At 38.8% G+C, this 19,583-nt stretch overlaps 1 protein-coding gene across 1 annotated transcript; it reads left to right on the top strand.

Moving 5' to 3' along the window:
• Positions 1-704: 704 nt before the first annotated feature.
• pip5k1bb (phosphatidylinositol-4-phosphate 5-kinase, type I, beta b) lies at positions 705-18,827 on the top strand. Its single transcript, XM_008336657.3, has 11 exons — positions 705-2,532; positions 3,110-3,262; positions 4,979-5,278; positions 9,764-9,966; positions 10,205-10,288; positions 11,545-11,593; positions 11,694-11,778; positions 12,439-12,597; positions 14,642-14,768; positions 17,207-17,330; positions 17,702-18,827. Exons 1-11 carry the CDS (start codon positions 2,362-2,364, stop codon positions 17,702-17,704), a joined length of 1,458 nt encoding a protein of 485 aa, XP_008334879.1. The 5' UTR covers positions 705-2,361; the 3' UTR covers positions 17,705-18,827.
• The last annotated feature ends 756 nt before the right edge of the window (positions 18,828-19,583 follow it).

Consider the following 19,583-nt stretch of genomic DNA (forward strand, 5'->3'; position numbering starts at 1 on the left):
GAATAGTTTTGAACACAACTGTAGGTGTTGTGACAGGCTACTCTTCGGTGGTGATAGTTTCCTGACTCTGCAAAGTCAATGAATTAACCTTTGACGTAAGTTCAATCGTTTGCCCATATAGGTTTATATACATTTATATATATTCTATGTCTGGCTTATCTTTAAAAATACACGTACACTGTTTGTTGATATCACTGAATGAAAAGTGCAGTAAAAACGTGCTGATTCCTTCTCTATTAGAGAATTAATTATCACATTGTTAAAAGAACAAACAAGCATTTATATAACATTGAGCGACTATCAGTTTGTCATTATCAATAGTCTTTTGTCTCCCTGTGGTCAAATTCCTGCGTCATTCAAACTAAGTGTGTCTTCTTAAGTTCGGGAAGAGGATTAATCCTGCCTGTAAATACTGTGTGGTTATGGTACGCTGCAGCAGGATATGTAAACTTGCTATCGTGTATGCAAACCCCGCCTTGTCATGCACATAGACTTTTATCTCTACGCACCACAGCAAGAGCCGAACATTAGCCCTGCTGCTGCTATTGACAGACAGAAAGGGTTGAGTCACCAGGTCTATATTACAGGTGACTCCAATTTGAATTGGAATAAAAAGTTGGTCTGAGCAAAGTGGAAGGAAGTGTTCATTGAAACGGGTTTCAATAAACTAAACTAAATTTGCTCAAAAAATACCATGCAACATGAAGTTGTCATAAAAACACACTGACTTGTCTATGGTTTGGACAGCTGCTATAACCTTTAACAAAGGTTTGGAGAGAAAATAAAGGTACAGCTTGTAGATTCCACAAACACCAAGTATGCAAACCTTTTTTATACTAGTGCATGTTGCACGAAACTTGGACTTGTTATGAGCATTTGAAATGTTTAAAGACACATTTTTAAAACCTCATCACTAGGCGTTTGTCCATTTAACTTTTAATTGTATTTTTTATTTCCTAAATTGAGTTCATATTTGAATTTGTTTACTGACCTTAACGTTTTAAATGCATTTCTTTTTCTTTTCATACGTCATTTATTACAGAGCATATTCTGAAACCAGGAAGTTTTTTCTGATCTTCTTCCTGGACTTGTGTTATTTTTTTGCTCTTTGGTCATTTAATCACAGCAGTAAAATGTCAAAGCTGGAGTGACATTTCATCAAACATACAAATCCCTCACTGTCTCAGTGTGACATTCTTCCTGTCAGGATTTTGTTCTGTAAAAGAAGGAAAACAGAATTGTCTCTGTGTCTTTTGGCTGACAGAGTGGGTGTCCTCAGAGAGCAGCTGAATGATGGAAGCAGCCCTCAGACACTTTTACTGCCTCCTTTAGTTTCATTGCTCTAGTCTCTCCCTTCCTCTCTCCCCACTAGTGTTTTTTTCCTATCAGTTGTTTACCCTGTCGGTCTAGTTTTGGATGGCTAGAGGTGTTGAAGATCAGTTTAACTTCCACACACGCACATATGCATACACCTCCTGTCGTTTTATAAACACCTACAGTCGTTACCATTTATACAGTCAATGAATAAATTGACTGTTATGATGTGTGTTTGTACAACAATCTCCAACTCAGTCGGTCAATGATGGCAGACAATTGTTGTTGTCACGCTTCAAACAGAGGAATCAGATTTCACTGAAGTGTAATCACAGGTATAGTCTTACACCTCACTATTGAATGTAGCACCGACACAAAGAACCAGAGCCTATTTAAATTAAAAATAATCCCATTTCTCAGAAAGTAAACCAGATTTAGAGATGCCCTGAAAAAGACAACCATGATTAATCCACCTTTTAAGACATCTGCAAGTTAATTTGATGTCTTAGTCACCCTAGCCATATCAGACTTGTTACTCCACTGCTGGGATGTTAGTGGTGTTCCCCAGAGATACAGGTTAGCTTGGATGAAAAACAGGGGCGTTCTTTGTCAGCTGTGACAGGGACAAACAAGAAAAGGTGGGTTGTTGTATGGTTTTTTTTTTATGTTTTGTTTTCTATGTTGCAGGGTGAAGGCTCAAGTGATGATTTGTATTGTTTAGAACCAGTAATCAATACCCTCTTCAGTCTCCAGGCTAAGAATTCTATACTGGGTGTCGCTACAATGCTGTAAATGTGTGATTGTAGCTGATGTCTTGACGGAGGCCTGGGTGGAGACATGACAGGAGAGAACAAGACAAACAAGTCCACATCAAAACTACAAAACTAACTAAATTTTTTCTGCATGTTCTACTGCTTGTTTAAAAATACTATACATATAGAATATAACACTATACATAGCAGACTTTGTGACAGTGATTAACTCCTTTCATGTACGTATGTGTTTCTTTAGTCCAAGAAACCTATTGAACGTACCGGTATTGTAAAAATGGTTTTGTCTATGTTTTCTCTGGATCCTTCACTACTGTTTGCACACACCAGTGAGGGAAGCAACTTGACGCCAGCACATCACTACCCTGACTTCCGCTTCAAGACCTACGCTCCACTGGCATTCCGCTACTTCAGAGATCTTTTTGGCATCAAACCTGACGACTACCTGGTAAGACTCCGATGTGGCCTCTACTTGTTGTCATATAATAAATCAATCAAACTTAGGCCCACTGTGAATTTGAGTTTGACACCCCTGACTTAGTGGGTCTTACAAAGTTTTCCCATAAAAATACATACACGCAAACACACAGTATGATGAGTGTGTCTTTGCCGTGAAATGACTACAAACAGACAAGGCTTGAGTTCAAGGCTTTTCTGTGATGCAGCAGCTGCAGCATATACCTCCACTTAAAATATAGCATTGTTATAATAAACATCCATATATCAATACCAAGTTTAAGTTTCCTTTTACTCCCAGCTGGCTTTCCAGCCTTGACCTTTACAGGAAAGTTGAGATTTCTATAGAAGCATCAACGTCACATTAAACGATCAGATGTTTGTATAGATACAGTCCTATAGTATTGGAAGCTGCAGAAACAAAGTATGCCAACAGAAGAGAGCAAGTTGTAATGACTATAAATATGATCAAACAAACAAATATAAATTCAGAATAATTGTTTTATTTAATTGACTTTCATTATTTTTCTGTTTCTTTGGTTAATATATTTTGTTGAATTTGTCCACAGTACTCCCTGGTTAATGAGCCTCTCATAGAGCTGGCAAACCCAGGAGCCAGTGGCTCACTGTTCTACCTGACCAGTGATGATGAGTTTATCATCAAAACTGTCCAGCACAAAGAGGCCAGGTTTCTCCAGAGATTGTTACCTGGCTACTACATGGTGAGAAAACATTAATGATTCTCCATAAGGCATTGGGCACCATTACACAGTAGAAAAGGATATTACAAGGATACTGTATATACAAGTTTAGGGTGTTTTTGTATAACAATGGGAAAACTTACTAAATAGTCATGCGTGTGTGCCCTTTGCATTTGAAACGTCTGTAAAACACTGGAAGTAGGTGAGGTCCTGGTACTCAACACAGCCCTAAAATAAAGAATGATAAACAGCAGTCATCACCAAAAATAGGAAATGTCATAAAAGGCTGCATAAATGCACATGGTTGTGAATAAGTGACTGTTTATAATTATATATTTATTATTATTATTATATCATTGACCATTTCAGGTACAGCCTGTTAAGGATGTGATTTGCCATGACATTGATAAAGAAACAAAATGAAAAGATAACCTTCTAGTTGTTAAAAAAAAAAAAGAAAAACAGTAGGGGAGACCGGTTGTAACATGGGGAGAGTTGTAACACCACCAATTCCACCAATTAGGGATAAGATAGGAGTTATATGATAATTTCAGTGTTTACCCACTTCCTCCCCGATCCCACATGGTGGTTGTCAAGGTTGGAAACAGGCGCATGCAGATTCTATAGAGAAAAAAATGATTTTTAAGTAAGAAAGTACATTTTTGACCAAGACTATATTTTGTTTAGTATTTATACTATTGTACATAAAACCATATGACTTTACATTAGATTCAATTGAAATTAGATTTCAAACCATTATGCTAATACAGCTAGCTAAACAATGACTGACAGAGGTGGGGTGTGTTGTAACACATCTTTAAAAAGTGTTAAAACTATCCCCTTACATACGACTAAGAACACTTTATTAATTTTAATAAATTTTACAGAATGCCTAGGCAGTGGACAAGAAAGACTGAGGTCTGCCTGCAAATGTTTTTAAAAAAAGAGTCTGATGAGGTCACAAAGAAGGGCAAGTCAGTCAGATCAGTTGCGAAGGTACATGAAATCTGCCATGTAACACTGAGCAGAAGCTGAGAGACCAGGGGTCCATTGATCTTCCCAGTATAGGTTACTGAAGCAGCAAAAGTTTTCTCTGAGGTCCAGAAGAAAGTGTTGGCTGAGGCAGCAGACCTGTATTATGGACTGACTCCACGTGAGGTAAACATGTGACAGGTTAGTCACTGGAGACCAGAGAAGAACTTTTTGTGTCTATGTTCTCAGGTTTTCCAGTCCACTTTCTTTTAGCTTCGACATTTTTCATATCAACTGGCAGTTATATATAACATCAAACACCCACAAACATCGGATGAGAAGCAGATGGCAGGGCCTGACTAGTTCACATTTTCTATGAAGCGGACCCCCAGCCTCTTTTTACAGCATGTCGCATGGTGTGACCTCTGTTTTTGCTTCTTTTGTCTAACTGTTACAACTTATCCCAGCATGTGTTACAACCTCCCCCAGTAATGGGGGAGGTTGTAACAAAGGAACTCCGTGTATTTGACATCAACTTACGAGGATTGTGATATTCTTGCAGAGGTTTGAATCGATGCCATTTGTAGTAAACAAATGTGGGTGCAAAAAGTGTTACAACCATACCCGGTCTCCCCTATTCAGTTACAGTTGCCTGTTCCCTTTAACTTTATTTATATATCTATATTTTTTTTCTAATATATTATCCTGTGGCATCCTGTTCAAAACATTGTGAGTCAGTGTTTTGTTTTGTCCTCTTTTCCTCAGAACTTGAATCAGAATCCACGCACCCTGCTGCCCAAGTTTTACGGCCTATACTGTATCCAGTCGGGAGGCATCAACATCCGCCTGGTGGTGATGAACAATGTTCTGCCCCGCTCCGTCAAGATGCACTACAAATACGACCTAAAGGGATCGACCTACAAGAGACGGGCCTCTAGAAAGGAGAGGGAGAAAGAATGTCCGACTTACAAGGACCTGGACTTTCAGGACATGCACGAAGAAGGGCTGTACTTTGACGCAGAGACGTACAACAACCTGATGAAGACGCTGCAGAGAGACTGCCGGGTATGTGAGCTAAGAAGTGTGTTTACTGTATATTGGGTGTTTCTGCTCATTTGGTTACTGTTATTAATCAACCATTAATTAGAGAATCGAGTTATATCTTTTCAATTTCAGATTACATTAATAAGGCCATATTCTGTCTTTTTTTGCTCACTTCAGTTTAGTTTTGCAGAGAAAGAAATACACATTCAATGGCTAAAAGAGAAAGAAGCTCAGTCTCAACTGACTACAGTACTGCACCTACACCACATGGTGTGCTGGATCAGGATAGTGTCTGTGCAGCTTAATGGCAGAAACTGTTTTGATAAGACAACTTTCCATGTGTTTGCCTTTTGGTCTACAGTGTTTCCTCTGTGTGTTCATTCTCAGTTGCCATGGGTCCTGTTCCCCTCTCACTGTGTGCTGCTATGTTTCAGGACATGACAGCTCTCCAAACCCTGCAATGCAATAAGGTCATGATCCTGGTAGCAGCAGACTAAATTCAAAAGGCTAGCAGGCTTTTTATTTTATTTTATCCTACAGGCTGGGTGGTTACAGAATAGAATAGAGTCACGGTTACAGTGTGAAACAGCCAGAACTGCCTGAATAATAACCAAAGCTGAACTGAATACTGAACCAACATCATTGAGATGTTAATCTCATATAGATGACAATTTATTAATTAATTGATAATGGGCTATGAGATGCTATTATTTCATTAATTCTGCACAACAAAGGTATCTCTCCTCTCCTCCAATTGGCATATCTAATTTGTATATAAATCTCATAAGTAATTAACCTAAAATGGGTATTATCTTGAATCAATTTTACTGGTACATAAAATAAAAATGTGGATATTGATCATTTATCTGTGATAAAACAAAGTTGTTTTTTTGTAAAAGGAATAAAGCGTACTCACCTTTAGAGAAAATATGATTTTTGCTTAGTGTTCTCCTGTAGAGTGTGCTAAGGAGAACTTCTTAACACACGTTTTCATATTAAGTAAAGTTATTAGTCTTTATTTATGGTTTAAAGATTATTACAAAAAGAGGAAATGTTTATTTCTGTTCTCAGTTTTTTTTCAGGGAACTGGTGTAAACAGTCATTATCACCTGTTCCTTTCCCACCCTTGTCAAGTCAAACAGAGTCCTGCTCATAAGCCTTTAAAAACAAGTCTTGGTAAAACGTAATTATCATACTAATTCAGAAAAACTGTGTTTTCCTTCATATTGTTTCTTCTTCCATCATCATTGATAAGTATGCTGAGTTTCTGTTTTCTTTTGTCTTTGTTTTCTAAAGACTGAAGCCAGAAAACAACCTCCTCCCTTTTTGCTAACTCAGTGTTTCCTTAATGTTTAACCTGGCAGCACATGCACATTTACAACCTGCTCCAAATGTCCCAATAGACTCTAACTGCCAATGTGTTTAGACTTTCGCTGTACATATTTTTTGGTAGTTGTTGTTGTGTATCTATCTGTTTGTGAAGGATAGTGTTACTGTAAGCAGGAGCTGTCAGAGATTCTGCATTAAGTACTTTGTCAGTATTGTCATGGCTTCCTGCCTTAAACTCAAGAGTGGGATGTAAAGTGTCCTCTAAGCAGAATCGCTGTCCATTTTCATGACTAAGCAGCTAACCTCTGTCACACTATGAGAGGCCGCTGACCAAACCATAGAGTTTGAGTTGGCTAGAGACGAGCAGCACGGGGTGAAGGGAGTGGACGCGATGGCTGTTCTGTGAAAGGACATGAGGTGAAATGTATGAGTTGGCTTTTTTGTTTGGTGTGCGCTGATAATATTTTTACTTCTTGGAAATATAAAAGGTCAGAGTTCAGTTGAAGTTGAAGCAATGGTATTAGGATTTTTCATAGGCTTTGATAAAGAACAAGTCCCTTTTTTTTACTAACTTCTAAATCATGGTCTCTCCTGATTCCAATACTTAGTATTGACCATTGTTGAGTGCCTGCAGTAAATTTCACCATCTTAGATTTCTCAGTCCCTTCAGTTCTTTCCACATTCACACAATTTCCAATTTGGATGTGTTATTTGGGTAACATGCTTCTCTTTTCCTTGAATTAACACAGATTGTATCCCAAAAGCAATGAATTCCATTTTTCTTTCATGTCAAATTAAAATACTTTCAGCATCTAATCTTATTTAATCTTATTTAATGAGGACCCAGGAGGCCTCAAAACTAGCTACATTCCAAATAGGGTAGGGTTGGCGAAGGGAGGTGGGGGTGGGGAGGCACTTGACATGCTTAAAATATACCAAACATTCTTTTCTTCTAAGTTTTTTGTTTCCAGGCAGCTGAAAAGATAACTCCCTAAATGTCAAAACAACTCAAAACACAGAGCATCAGTAATTCATGTAGATATTTTCTATAGAGAGGGAGGCAATAATGGGTGATTGTTGTGTGGTTTGCAAGAGATAAGAGCATCACACTCATTTTGCATTCCTTCTGCTGCTGCTGACGATGAGGCTGAGCTGTTAAGACAGCTATTTGTTCTCATCACTCATTTGACCAGAGAGACTTTGTCATCTGAGGTATAGGCTGGACTAAAAGACAAATAGGCTTCCAATCTCTGACAAAAACTGCAGAATCAGATATACACACATGCGCACGGTGGACAATAATGGGTTGCATAGCAGCAAGTTTAACCAATCACATACAAGCATTTACTGTGAGCCCCCCATCCTCCGGGCCATGTGATGCTGTGACAACAATAGCTTCTCTCACTCTCAGCTGCAGAGAACCAACGCTGTGACCTTGCTCTCAGAAGCCAAAGAGGCTTCGGCATGATCCACAACCACATTCACATCACTGTTAAAGCTGCACACACACACACACAAAACAATTCCTTGCATGTACTGTATACATAGGTCCCTATCTATAACTAAACACAGAAAAATGTGATGTGAACTTGTTCATGTTCACAGCCTCTGTGTCTTACTTTGCCCAGTCTGCAGTTAAACGTGACAGAAGTTAGACCAGGCATAGTCAAAATACGGCCCGGGGGCCAGATATGGCCCATTTGGCTTTTTAATCTGTGTGACTGGAGCAAAGCAATGTTTTTTTTAAAATTATTTCTAGTTTTGTTTATTGATTAATTGTAGCTGTGACGTTGTTTACTGTTCACTATAAATGTTTACAATAAAAACAACTTACAGTAGCAGAAAAAAAACTGAACTGGGCAGAGAACGAGGTGCCAAGGCAAGATACTTAAACATTGGCTGTCATAACCAAGGGCTATTTTTCATATAATATCAGGATATATATTATAATTTCTCCTGCCACTGAAACAGGATTTTTTTAGGTTCAAAAAGAAAATCTGTAAGAACATAGATATGCATCTATTTTCTGTCTAGTGCAAAGGTTTGATTGTAGGCCTGGGAAAACTGGAGCCAAGACACAGTAATGGCCTTCTGTAGGCAGCCTGTCTGTTAGTGTGTCGACATGGTGTGTGTGTGTGACCATTGAAAATGGTTGCCGTATGAAAAAGCTGGGGGAGTTTTAGTGAATTGTTGATATGGAACGGGCAAAGCTCAGACAAAAGCCCCAGTGTGTGAGTCGATCATTAAGACTGTTCTGTGTTTGTGCATGTATTAATGTGTATAAACAGGACTTTATACACTCGTCAAACCAACTGTAGCTTACACCATAAATGTTTTCTATTCACTGAAAACAGCATCAGAAAAACACCAAGAAAAAGATGTGAGTCAGATAACAGAGAGACAGAGGATTTTCTCAGACAGCTGAGAGTTCTGTTTGACAATTCATTAGGAAATTCTCCCTTACAAATTGTTGTCAGATCTTTTTGCACCAGCAGCTATTGCAGCTAAATTGCCGTTTCACATCTTTACAGTCTTTCTCCTGAATTATTTAAGGTTACAAACTATCAGTAACGTGTTTTTTCACTAAGCTGGCTTGTAGAATGTGTTGAGAGTTGATTTAAAAACCTTGGAGAAGCCCCTGTCTTCAATAGTATTAATCATTCTGCACATTTTTGGTAGTCATAGTTAAATAGGAGAGAATTCAGTAAGGTTGTTATGTAAATGAAGGTTGATTAAAAAACATGCTGATATATAAATAGGAATCAGTTAAACTACTTTTTTCCAGACTCAGTCATAAGATAAACCTGAGTGACCTTGACCCCAGTCCACTGACCCAGGTCACTTTCTCAAGCTGCCCCTTGTCTTGCCAACAGACTACTTGAGCTGTGGAGACATAAAGTCAGTGAGTCTCTGGGAATCCGCTCCAGAGGATCCTCAGACAGGTTACTGTGTAACACTTGGCTCACTCTGAAGAAACACCTCGTTTATTTAACTCAGAACTGGTTTAAACCAAGTTTTATTTTGCTCAGTCCTCAGTCTACAATGTGTTTGTGTTTTTCAAAACAGATGCTTCACCGCAGCAGTGCACCCGGTTTGGTTAATGGCCACCTTTAAAAGGGTTATATAAATAACATATTTGTTCTCATAAAAACATGTCTTTCATATGTCGTGTCCCAGGTTTTGGAGAGTTTTAAGATCATGGACTACAGTCTGCTCCTCGGTGTCCACGTCCTGGACCACACTCAGAGAGAGGAAGGCGAGTCAGGCCAGGCGGGGGGTGATGGTAGGAGACCTGTAGGTCAGAGGGTTCTGTACTCCACCCCCATGGAATCCATCCAGGGGGACGGCAAGGCAGCTGAGGCACTGAGCACAGATGACACGTGAGTGGAGGAAAACACACACCCATTATTAACACATACATTCACACTGACACGCACGTACTGTTTTTCCATAACAGACATTAACACAATTGTGCTCTCACCTCACACACAGACAGATTTTCAAAAAACCAACAACAATAATACAAAATATTTTTTTCTATTTGAACTTTGCTTTAAGCAGTGCTGTTTAGAAACAGATGCCTTATATGACTGCTGGTGTGTTTCATCTCTTCTTTAGAATGGGTGGCATCCCTGCTAAAACACACAAAGAAGAAAAGCTGCTAATCTTCCTGGGCATTATCGATATCCTACAGTCATACAGGTACCATGTTTCAGGTGGTTGGTTTATTGCTGACTTTTGGGGCCATTAAATGCTAAGTGAGCAACAGACCAGCCTGCCTGTATTTCTGCTAAAAGTCATCAATATGTGAGCGCTAAAAGGGAAGTTCATTGAGAGTTCAGCTTGACAGCAGTTTCTGTGAGGCTGCAGTGACTGATGTCTGACCTACGACAAGACCTTTTACAGTTGAATCATCGTCCTGCATTGATTCAAGGTGCTACAGGCCACTTTTTCTAAACTCCTTGAAGGAAGACTGAAGACTCTTCTTCTATCCAACACTATTTACATAGACAGTGTGTTCTGTCTTCGTTTTATACACATTTTTTTCATCGTCAGAGTGGGCATTGAGTCAGTAGCAGGAAGCGCTCTGGCTCATTGCTTAACCAAACTAAAAGCATCATACAAATCATTAATTGTAATCAAAAACAAATGTTTAGTAAGGCATATAACATCACTTTATACTGCAGAAATCTGACTGATTTTATTAAGTAGGGATGTTAGTCCACGTTACTAGGTTCTGTCTGTACAAAAAGATAAATAACAACTTTTTGGTCCAACATACAGCAGTAGAAAAGTTGTTATTGTTTGTGAAAGCTGCTACAGTGCTTTGTTAGTCGCCTTCAACATGCTCAAAATGTTGTTGCAAATACAGTGCATTACGAACTGGTTTCATATACCGAGAACCCACTGCACATGTTTAACTCAGTCCAAAGTAAGTCAAAAAGTTCTAACACATATTTTATATTTATATTTTTTGTATTTTAAAATGTGTATGAGTCTAAGAACTTAAACATGTTAGGGCCAATTTAGAAAACAAACTCTGATCTAGCACCATCTGTCATGTTCAAAATGTATTTTTTTTAGAAAAGAAACTAGATTTCAAACCTTAGACATGACAAAGTTGTGGTCTGAAAGACATCCGCCAGAATTGTACAAAGAAGGAATATCGGTGTTACGTTGAGACAAGGCTTTGTTATTTTGCCTAAATGACATTTTAATTTGTTATAGGATTTGTCACTGACATCCCCGCTCTATAGTTTGTGATATTGTGTGTACAGGCAGCCATATACCTGTTGTCTTCAGTGTTTTTGTTAATCAGAAAAAGCACACGGTAGACTCTCTATGTTGTGATGAGAAAGAGAGAGGGCGTAGCCTCAGGCTTGGTCCTCAAAAAGAGGAAGTTGTTGTGTAAGCGGATGTATTCATAACAAGGCTTCTGTTTTTTTGTTTCTTCCCAGGTTCATTAAAAAGTTGGAGCACTCCTGGAAAGCTCTGGTGTACGATGGTGTAAGTTGATCAGTGAATGAGTCCTTTGTGGAGATCACACTTGATCCTCTGTATCCTGCACTATTCTGAAATGTGTGTGTTTTTTTCTGTCCATCCCCAGGACTCTGTGTCAGTGCACCGGCCAGGCTTTTATGCCTGCCGTTTCCTCAAGTTCATGAGCACACGGGTCTTTAGGAAGAATCAGCGTAAGTCTGGACAATCCCCATCACATATGACAAAAAGCAGCAGAGTAACAGGAAAGGAGGCAGCAACAGGAAGCAAAAAGACAGAATCTCTGACTCAATTTTAGGATTACTTTGTAAACAGGAGACTGATATCAGGGACACTGTGTTAATCCGTTAAGACGTACAAAACAATACAGAGACTCACAAGTCCAGCCAAAAAAAAAAAACAACTCACAAATTTACAGTTACATAACACCTAACTGGATAAAAAGCTTAATGTCAAATAATTCCTTTAAAGCTGTGACGACTGCAGTACATTGATCCCGATTGCCGAACTAATCCTGTAAATTTCAGACATGTGGAACTGATTTTATGCATGATTGATCTCTTGTGTTCACCTTACATTAGTAACAAATGTTGAGAAAGCCCGCAGGACTCCCGACCCAGGAAATTAGTGAAGTTAGCTTTGCTTCAAATCTCCCAGGAAAAGATTTTATTTCAGGAGTTTAGATGAGGGTTCCTCAGGTTAAATTCCCTGTGTTAAGACTAATACATTTAAAAGCTTTGATAATTTGACTGATACTGTTTTACTCTGTGGAAACATTACTTCAAATGTTGAACCTATCTGTTCTTTGGTTCTTCTAATTATTGTCTGATCTTTTCTTCTGCTCTCTCTGACAGCAATTCGATTTTCACCTTCAAAGAGGACACGCAATTCAATCCCAGCTCTGAAGTCGTCCTCCCAGGAGATACTTTCATCACGGACAGATGAGAGGAATGAGGAGGACAGGAGGGACAGGCTGGGCGGAGCCCGAAGCCTTGCCAGTCTGGACGGACAAGGTAAACAGAGAAGTAGCCTGTCTAAGAAAAACCCCACTGACCACGACCTTGGGGTTTATAATTCAGGGGAAGAGTTGTAAATAATATAATAAAATCAGTGCTTTAGATACTGCATTTATTTAATATAGTCATTTATTGGGTAATATTTAAATCAGGGATATAATTTGTCATCACCTTATATATTTTTGCCAATTAAGCAGGAAATTTGGTGGAACATTGTTGCCAAGTATTATATATATATATATATATACACACATATACTAATATAAAGTATAAACATCTTTTGGTCAATCAATAACTTATTGTGTTATTACGCCTCTTTTTCACAAGTCACTAGTTTCTATACCTTTTGGCTAACTTCAGTTAGCTAATTTTTAGTCTTCTATGCGATTATTGGCAATGAAATGTAAACGTGACACTTTAAAGTGAATCTTAGACATAAGTACTGTTTATCTTTAAATGAACAATCTGCTGTTATGGCTAAACATTTTGTAGGAATGGTTCCCATTATTTTTCTGCAGTGCCCAGCTTTTTTAAGAGGGAAATTGTTGCAGCCCACCATGCCAACACATTCATGACTAACTTAAACTTAAAACACAGTAATTCTTTAAAAAACGATATTCTCAATGAACAAAGAAAATTAAATTATAAGTAGATGGAATTTGTCCAAAGTGGGACCAAAAAATGAAATTGAAATTCATTTGTCTGTGGTTGAAAAGTTCTGTTAGGCAACTGGAAGTGAATTTTCTAAAAGAAAATGTTTCATGTCTAATCCAAGAGGCTTCTTCAGTTCTAACTGGTGGTGGGGAGTACAGCAAATATATACTCTCGGTGAGAAAGAATATAGCTACTACAGCTTTACCCTGTTAGGTGGGGCCTAGGGGTCAACTGTGACCCAAGTGTAAACAGTCGTTAAGAGTCTGATGGGTCATTGTGGTCCCCATCAGAACGGTTTCAGTCACCTGCTTCTTTGTTATGTGAAACTGAGGAGAAACTGTGTCTCAGCTCAGGTATGCCCAGGTAAACTGATTGGTAATGATCGGTGAACAAACACTTTCATCACCATCATCACCGTCATCAGAGTCTGCCCTTTGTGTTTGATGCGATCAGGAAGGGTTAGTCATTGCTGCGCCTGATGATAGCAGGGTGTGCTCTTGGGCGTGAAAGGCAAGGGTTTAAAAATCTGCAGTCCACCTTGGCAGAATCTTCTCCTGTTGGGATCTACAGCTATGACACAGCAGGCTATAAAGAAATCTCTCTTTATTGATAATATATCAGCCCAGAGGAGGACAAAGTAAATCAGTCTGACATTGACACGTGGAAATACAGTGTGTCAGTTTTATTGGCACCATTCAGTCAAAAAGCTTTAATCCAGATGTTGTTCCCTGCTCTGTCTCAGTCATTAGGTCTCGTTCAAACACTGAATCAGCGACATAAATTATTAAATTATTATATGATTCACTTTTAGTTTATAAACAACATTAAAATAATCTTTTAAAGGTTGGCTATGGACATTTTTGTAGGTTGTGTGTGTATTTTCTTTTCAGGTTTTATAAAATCAACCGTAAAAAGTACTTGTGAATAATATTATCAGCAAGGATATAAGAAGTTAACAAGTGACCAATGTGTTACACTTTGATAAACTATTTCAATCGTCAACACAGGGTGTTGGGTAATGTTTTAAAATGTGAATGCGTTACATCCACTAAATTGGTAAATGAAGTATATAAATGGTGAAGTTAAATCACGATTTGTGGATATCAAGACATAAAAGCATTCAAAACGTCAATTCATCATGAAATAAAAACCAACAGTTGGTCCGTGACTATCAGCAAATTAATTTGTGACATTTTTTATTTATGTAACAAACAAAAAGCCACAATTAACACATTGAGTAGAATTAAATCTAAGAACCTTTACATCTTATCATTTTGTTTATTTGATCAAAAATACAATCATTTGTACTGCCATAACTTTACTGCAGATGTTATTAAAAAGGGTTGTAGTGCAAACAATGAATCCAGAAAATGCATTCTCTTTTCAGCTGTGTTTGGTTCCTACCTGCGTCCTGATCTGGTTCCTCCCAATCCGTCTGCCTATGTGGGTTCCTCCATGGGAACCATCTCCAGTTCTTCCATCTTTGTCTGTGTAGACAACCAAACAGAGGAGAGGTAAAGTACCTGTTTGCTTTTCTTCCTTTGAAACAGTAGCTCAACAAACACTCTGTCAACACTCTAATCACTTTTACAGAAGATCTTGCCAAGACTGAGGTTTAGATTAATTTCACTGGTATCTACACAGACCTGCTTACTGGTTCAAACCAGTGCTTTTGATCATTTTGCTCAAAATGTCATTGCAACTCATATGTAACAAGAACATATTCCTTGATACTTTTTCTGATATACATTAAGTCTGTATTCAGTGAGTCACAAACACTGATTTGCAACAACTTTTGCTAATATCAGTACCAGTCACAGTTGGTACAGCTTCTAGAACATTCTCCTGAAGTGGAAAGCAATCACATCAGGCTCTGCTGCAGTTTCTCTGGGTTCAGAGTGGAGCAGTACTTCTTTGGCAGTAACTTGTTAGGGCAGTCTGTGAGGGGAGTTTTTTTGGGCAGTGGTTAAAGTAACTGTTGAGTAATTGGAGGATGGACTGTTTGAATTTTGGTCTTGAGAATGCAGTAAAACCCCCTTACAGCCATGTACACTAAAACTGCAGCGCTGCTTGTCTGTGTTAGTTTTAATGACTGTGTTTCTGGGTTGGTCTAAATGTAGAGGGTGATTGCTCTTAGGTACTAGAGTACTGAAAATATTCTAAAGTCAAAAGTGATTAAGGAATGAGTTCAGATTGAACAGTACTTTGACAGATGAACAATTTGTTTTTGTAACAGTGGATTTGCATTTCAAGCAAAAAGGAGAAGTGACCTCGTATGAGTTCATCATGTACCAACCTACTCACCTTACACTGTGAGAAAAAACTGATAACTGTACCAAAATCAGAAACCCAGTTCCTGCAGACAGTATGAGTTCAACACAACATGACATTAACTACCTAACATACATACACACACACTGTCTCGTGTTTCAGCCCAATAATTTACCTTTAGACTCAGAGGGTTGTATTTATTTGCTCGCCACCCTCATATCTCATGCGTACAATCTTCAGGGAGTAATAAAATAGGAGCCTGGATGCCAAGCCAAATGTTCTGCTGCCTCTTAGGTTCTGCTCCTGCTGCCATAAACATTTTATTGTGAGTGGGTCGACTGAATTATAACCATTGTGCTCTTTATGACCCTTAAAAACATGATGCAAGCTTCCTGTAAACAATAAGTTCCTCGAGAAGTAAACACGCCACACCCAGAAAAACACACACACAACGTTGCTTTCACCTGTGCAGCGTCATTACATGGTCTCATTAGGTATGTGCGTCATGGAGCAGGTGACTCAGCTGCCTCAGAGTGCAGGCGTCCAACACACTTCCCACGCAATGTATGGATTCTAGAGTCTGGGATGAGGGGTGTGATGGATGCTTGCTAACTTTCATTTTCACAGCTAAGAAATAGACAGAAGTACAAAAGTCTGTGTCCACGAAATAATGGCACACCATCATTATTAGCAGACTGCTTCTGAAGAACGTTCTCCTCACCAGGTTCTCTCCAACACTCTGCCCACACCATGTTTTTAAATGGTTCCCCTGACCTCCTGTCCACCAGTGTCAGGTTCTGCTTGCTTTCTGAGCGTCCATTGTGTGACTTGTCAAGTCTTGTCCGCTGGTCCGTCACCTGCTCCCGCCCTGACATTGTTCAGTCGTCTGTTTTTAGAAAAAAATAAACACACGGCTGCCCCTGTGCCATTATGCTGCAGAAAAGACTGTGAAACTGTGACAAAAGAGTGGCAGCGGACAGACTGCATGTCCTCTCAATGTTTGAATGTCCATGTTGCAGCAGTAACACCTCCTGTTGTCACGTTAGAGGCCAGGTCTGCTCTGAAACAAAGCCATTGCTCACCTGTGTACCAGCAGTAAACAATCGTGAGGGTAGAAGACCAGTAATAGTTTTTATAGAACTAGAGGGAACAAGATCCAACTTTTAACATTTGTAACAGGCTCAGGTTAGGCTCAGGCTCACACTATGACCTAAATATGGTTATCAATCCACATTATCCTTAAATGGCCTCAGGCACACATAAAAGACACGTTTACACACTTTAGTCAAGTTTATAAAAAGTAGTAAATATTTAATTAAAAGGTTCAGTTACTTATATATATATATATTTAGACCAGTTTGAAATCAAACTAATTGTAAATTATAAAAGTTTGAATATATATATTAAAAGAAAACTTGATCGTAACAAATTCAAGAGGGTACATCCATGGCTTCCCTGTCCACTAATGTCCATGGGTGAAAAGCAATACTGCCCCCTGGTGGAGGAAAGCAGCTTTCAATAAACAGGAGACTGGAATGACTTCCCCTTGATCTTAAAAGTCACTGCAGAAAATTATTGTACATAATATTTGTTATGGCAGTAAACACTGATGTTTGAGTTGCAGATATGGGCTGGTTCTTTTCAGAGACGTTATACTCACTCGAACAAATCTATCTTTTAGAGAGGATGCTGCGTCCACCTCCACCTTCACCATGGAGGACAGCGCCATCTGCCTGACTAGGGAGCAGAGCACAATGGATGTGGACGTGGACCGTGATGACGGATCCATCCTTGATGTCTACTTGGTAAGTTGTGTCGAATATGCGAACTCTCTCTACCTGTCCACTCAGTGGCCACTTCATTAAGTACACGTCGACAGTAAGAGTGTTCGACACCAGTTAGCCTTTCACCATTGTTGTGTATACATTTTGTATGATGCTGGTAACATTGTATCACTCTTTTGGTCTATATTGTGAAACAGTGACATCAGTGAATTCATCAAGTCATCAATAGTTCTCCGACTGTTATCTGGTGTGTGTAGAGGTCATTAAAGTCACTTTACTTACCCTTTCCTCCAGTGCGATAAGTCCTACTCAACAACCTCAAACATGCAGACATGTAGTTGATTATATCAGCATTGTTAAGCAAACAATAATATATTTTCTCTTTTCTACAGTGAGACGAGCAGCTTCTCAGCCTTCAAACTTGCCAATCATAAGACAATCGCCGCACTCCATTGGACTGGCCTTTATCTCCACTTCCTGTGCTGCTTCATCTGTATTGCTAATTGTTTTGCCAAAACACAAAAGGACTGATATTCTTCACAGAGAAGAGCGATGGACATCTGCAGGGGACAAAACTTCCTCAGAGCACGTGTCAGTGCAGCGCCATTACGTTTTATACATGTGTCTTTTGTCCATGTCATTTCAAGACATTTGAACATACAACAGGAGAGAGCAAATACCAGTCATAGACATTAATGCAATTATTTTTCATGGTGATCAGTAAATTAGAGATCATTTCAATGAAGATAAATGTTTACAGAAATATTGTGAAAGCACCTTCTGTTGCCCATGAAAGAGGATGTGCCAGTGTCACAAAGAGGACACAAGGCCGCATGATGTCACACTCCACGAGGTGAAGGAAATGCTGAAGAAATGGCCAAACACACATGTGGAAGTGTTTTAAATGGTGTTTTTTCCTGACTGGGCTGATATTTGTGCTGCTCTGACACAAAGCTAAAGCTCAGCAGCAGGACTTTCAAAGACTTGAATAACAAGTTACTGGCTCCAGGATGAAGCAGAGAACATGTGGAGAAAACACTTGTTCTCTGCATAAAAAGGCACTTTTGAGGACTATGATGATTACTTTAAGACTTTGTCTTTTCCCTGAGGACAGTACTCAGGTGGGTGAGGTGCCTGACAGAAGCACAGCTTTTGACATTTAGACGTGCACTTTTCCTCCTCTTCTTTCTCTACGCTATCCTCGATGCTACAGTGTAGACACAATGAAAGAACATTCTAGATAATTTTCACTGTGGTTCTCAGACTTCTGCTCAGGATCCTTTGATTCGGAACCAGTGAAACGAAGAAGTCACCCGATACCTCTTCATTAAAACCTTGTTAATTGTTCAAATTCACAATCACATGTTGGTTTTAAATGATAATTTATGTAAATCCTAATATTTTAGCATTTACTGAAAGCAATCTTTCTTTGTTCAATGTAAAAACAATGCATATTTATATATAGAACAGACTGGTATAAATAAAGTGCTCAAATCCTTTGAGTGTGACTGTAGCCTACGATGGAGTACTACTTTCTTAAAGTATATTTCTATGATTGACAGTTTCATTGTCCTCAAGTCATGACTTGAGAATGATACTTAACGGACTTGAAATGTTTTCTTCAGTGACCTCACTCCGACTTGATTGGAACATTTTCATATCACATAGGAGTCACAGTTCAAACTGTTGGGACACCACTCAAGAGAATCGACTTTAAAAATGTTCTTTAGTGACCTGGACTTGAATTGAATACAAAATGACTAACCTCAAACATCTGTGACTACGACATGCCAAAAGGTTGAACTTGGATTGTTCAATTTCTTCTTTTAGAACTAAACACTGGAGTCTTGACTTGGGAGACTTGTTTTTAGAGATCAACTCTTAAATATGATGACTTTAACATCATATAATATCATATAACAATGACTTTAACTTTAACACAAACTGCAATTACATTTGTCTACTTGCATCTGTTGAGTTGGTATCCTGAAAAACTTGCCATAGTGACCTGGAGACAGTCTGGAAACCATTAAAACTTCCACTTTATTTTTTGTGACTGAGGGCAACACAAAACCCTGGAGACATGACTGACTTTTCTTCAGTGACCTGGCTTCTGACAGACAACTGAACACATAACTGGCACTTCTTTAATTTGCCTGGCACTCTAAACTAAAAAGGCTTAACTGAAAACTTAACCCCAATTTTTGCATTATCGTCAGTAAGCTCTAAGCTATGTTGTATCCCTTGGTTATAATCAGTTGTGTAACAATTTTA

The sequence above is a fragment of the Cynoglossus semilaevis genome, chromosome Z (genome assembly GCF_000523025.1).
Source record: "Cynoglossus semilaevis isolate Cse_v1.0 chromosome Z, Cse_v1.0, whole genome shotgun sequence".
Lineage (NCBI taxonomy): Eukaryota > Metazoa > Chordata > Actinopteri > Pleuronectiformes > Cynoglossidae > Cynoglossus > Cynoglossus semilaevis.

Bases quoted from the DNA above. Each gene is read 5' to 3' on its own strand.
- pip5k1bb (XM_008336657.3), top strand. From the start codon at position 2,362: ATGGTTTTGTCTATGTTTTCTCTGGATCCTTCACTACTGTTTGCACAC. The intron at 2,533-3,109 runs GTAAGACTCCGA...ATTTGTCCACAG, and splicing joins TCAAACCTGACGACTACCTG to TACTCCCTGGTTAATGAGCC. The intron at 11,594-11,693 runs GTAAGTTGATCA...GTCCATCCCCAG, and splicing joins AAGCTCTGGTGTACGATGGT to GACTCTGTGTCAGTGCACCG.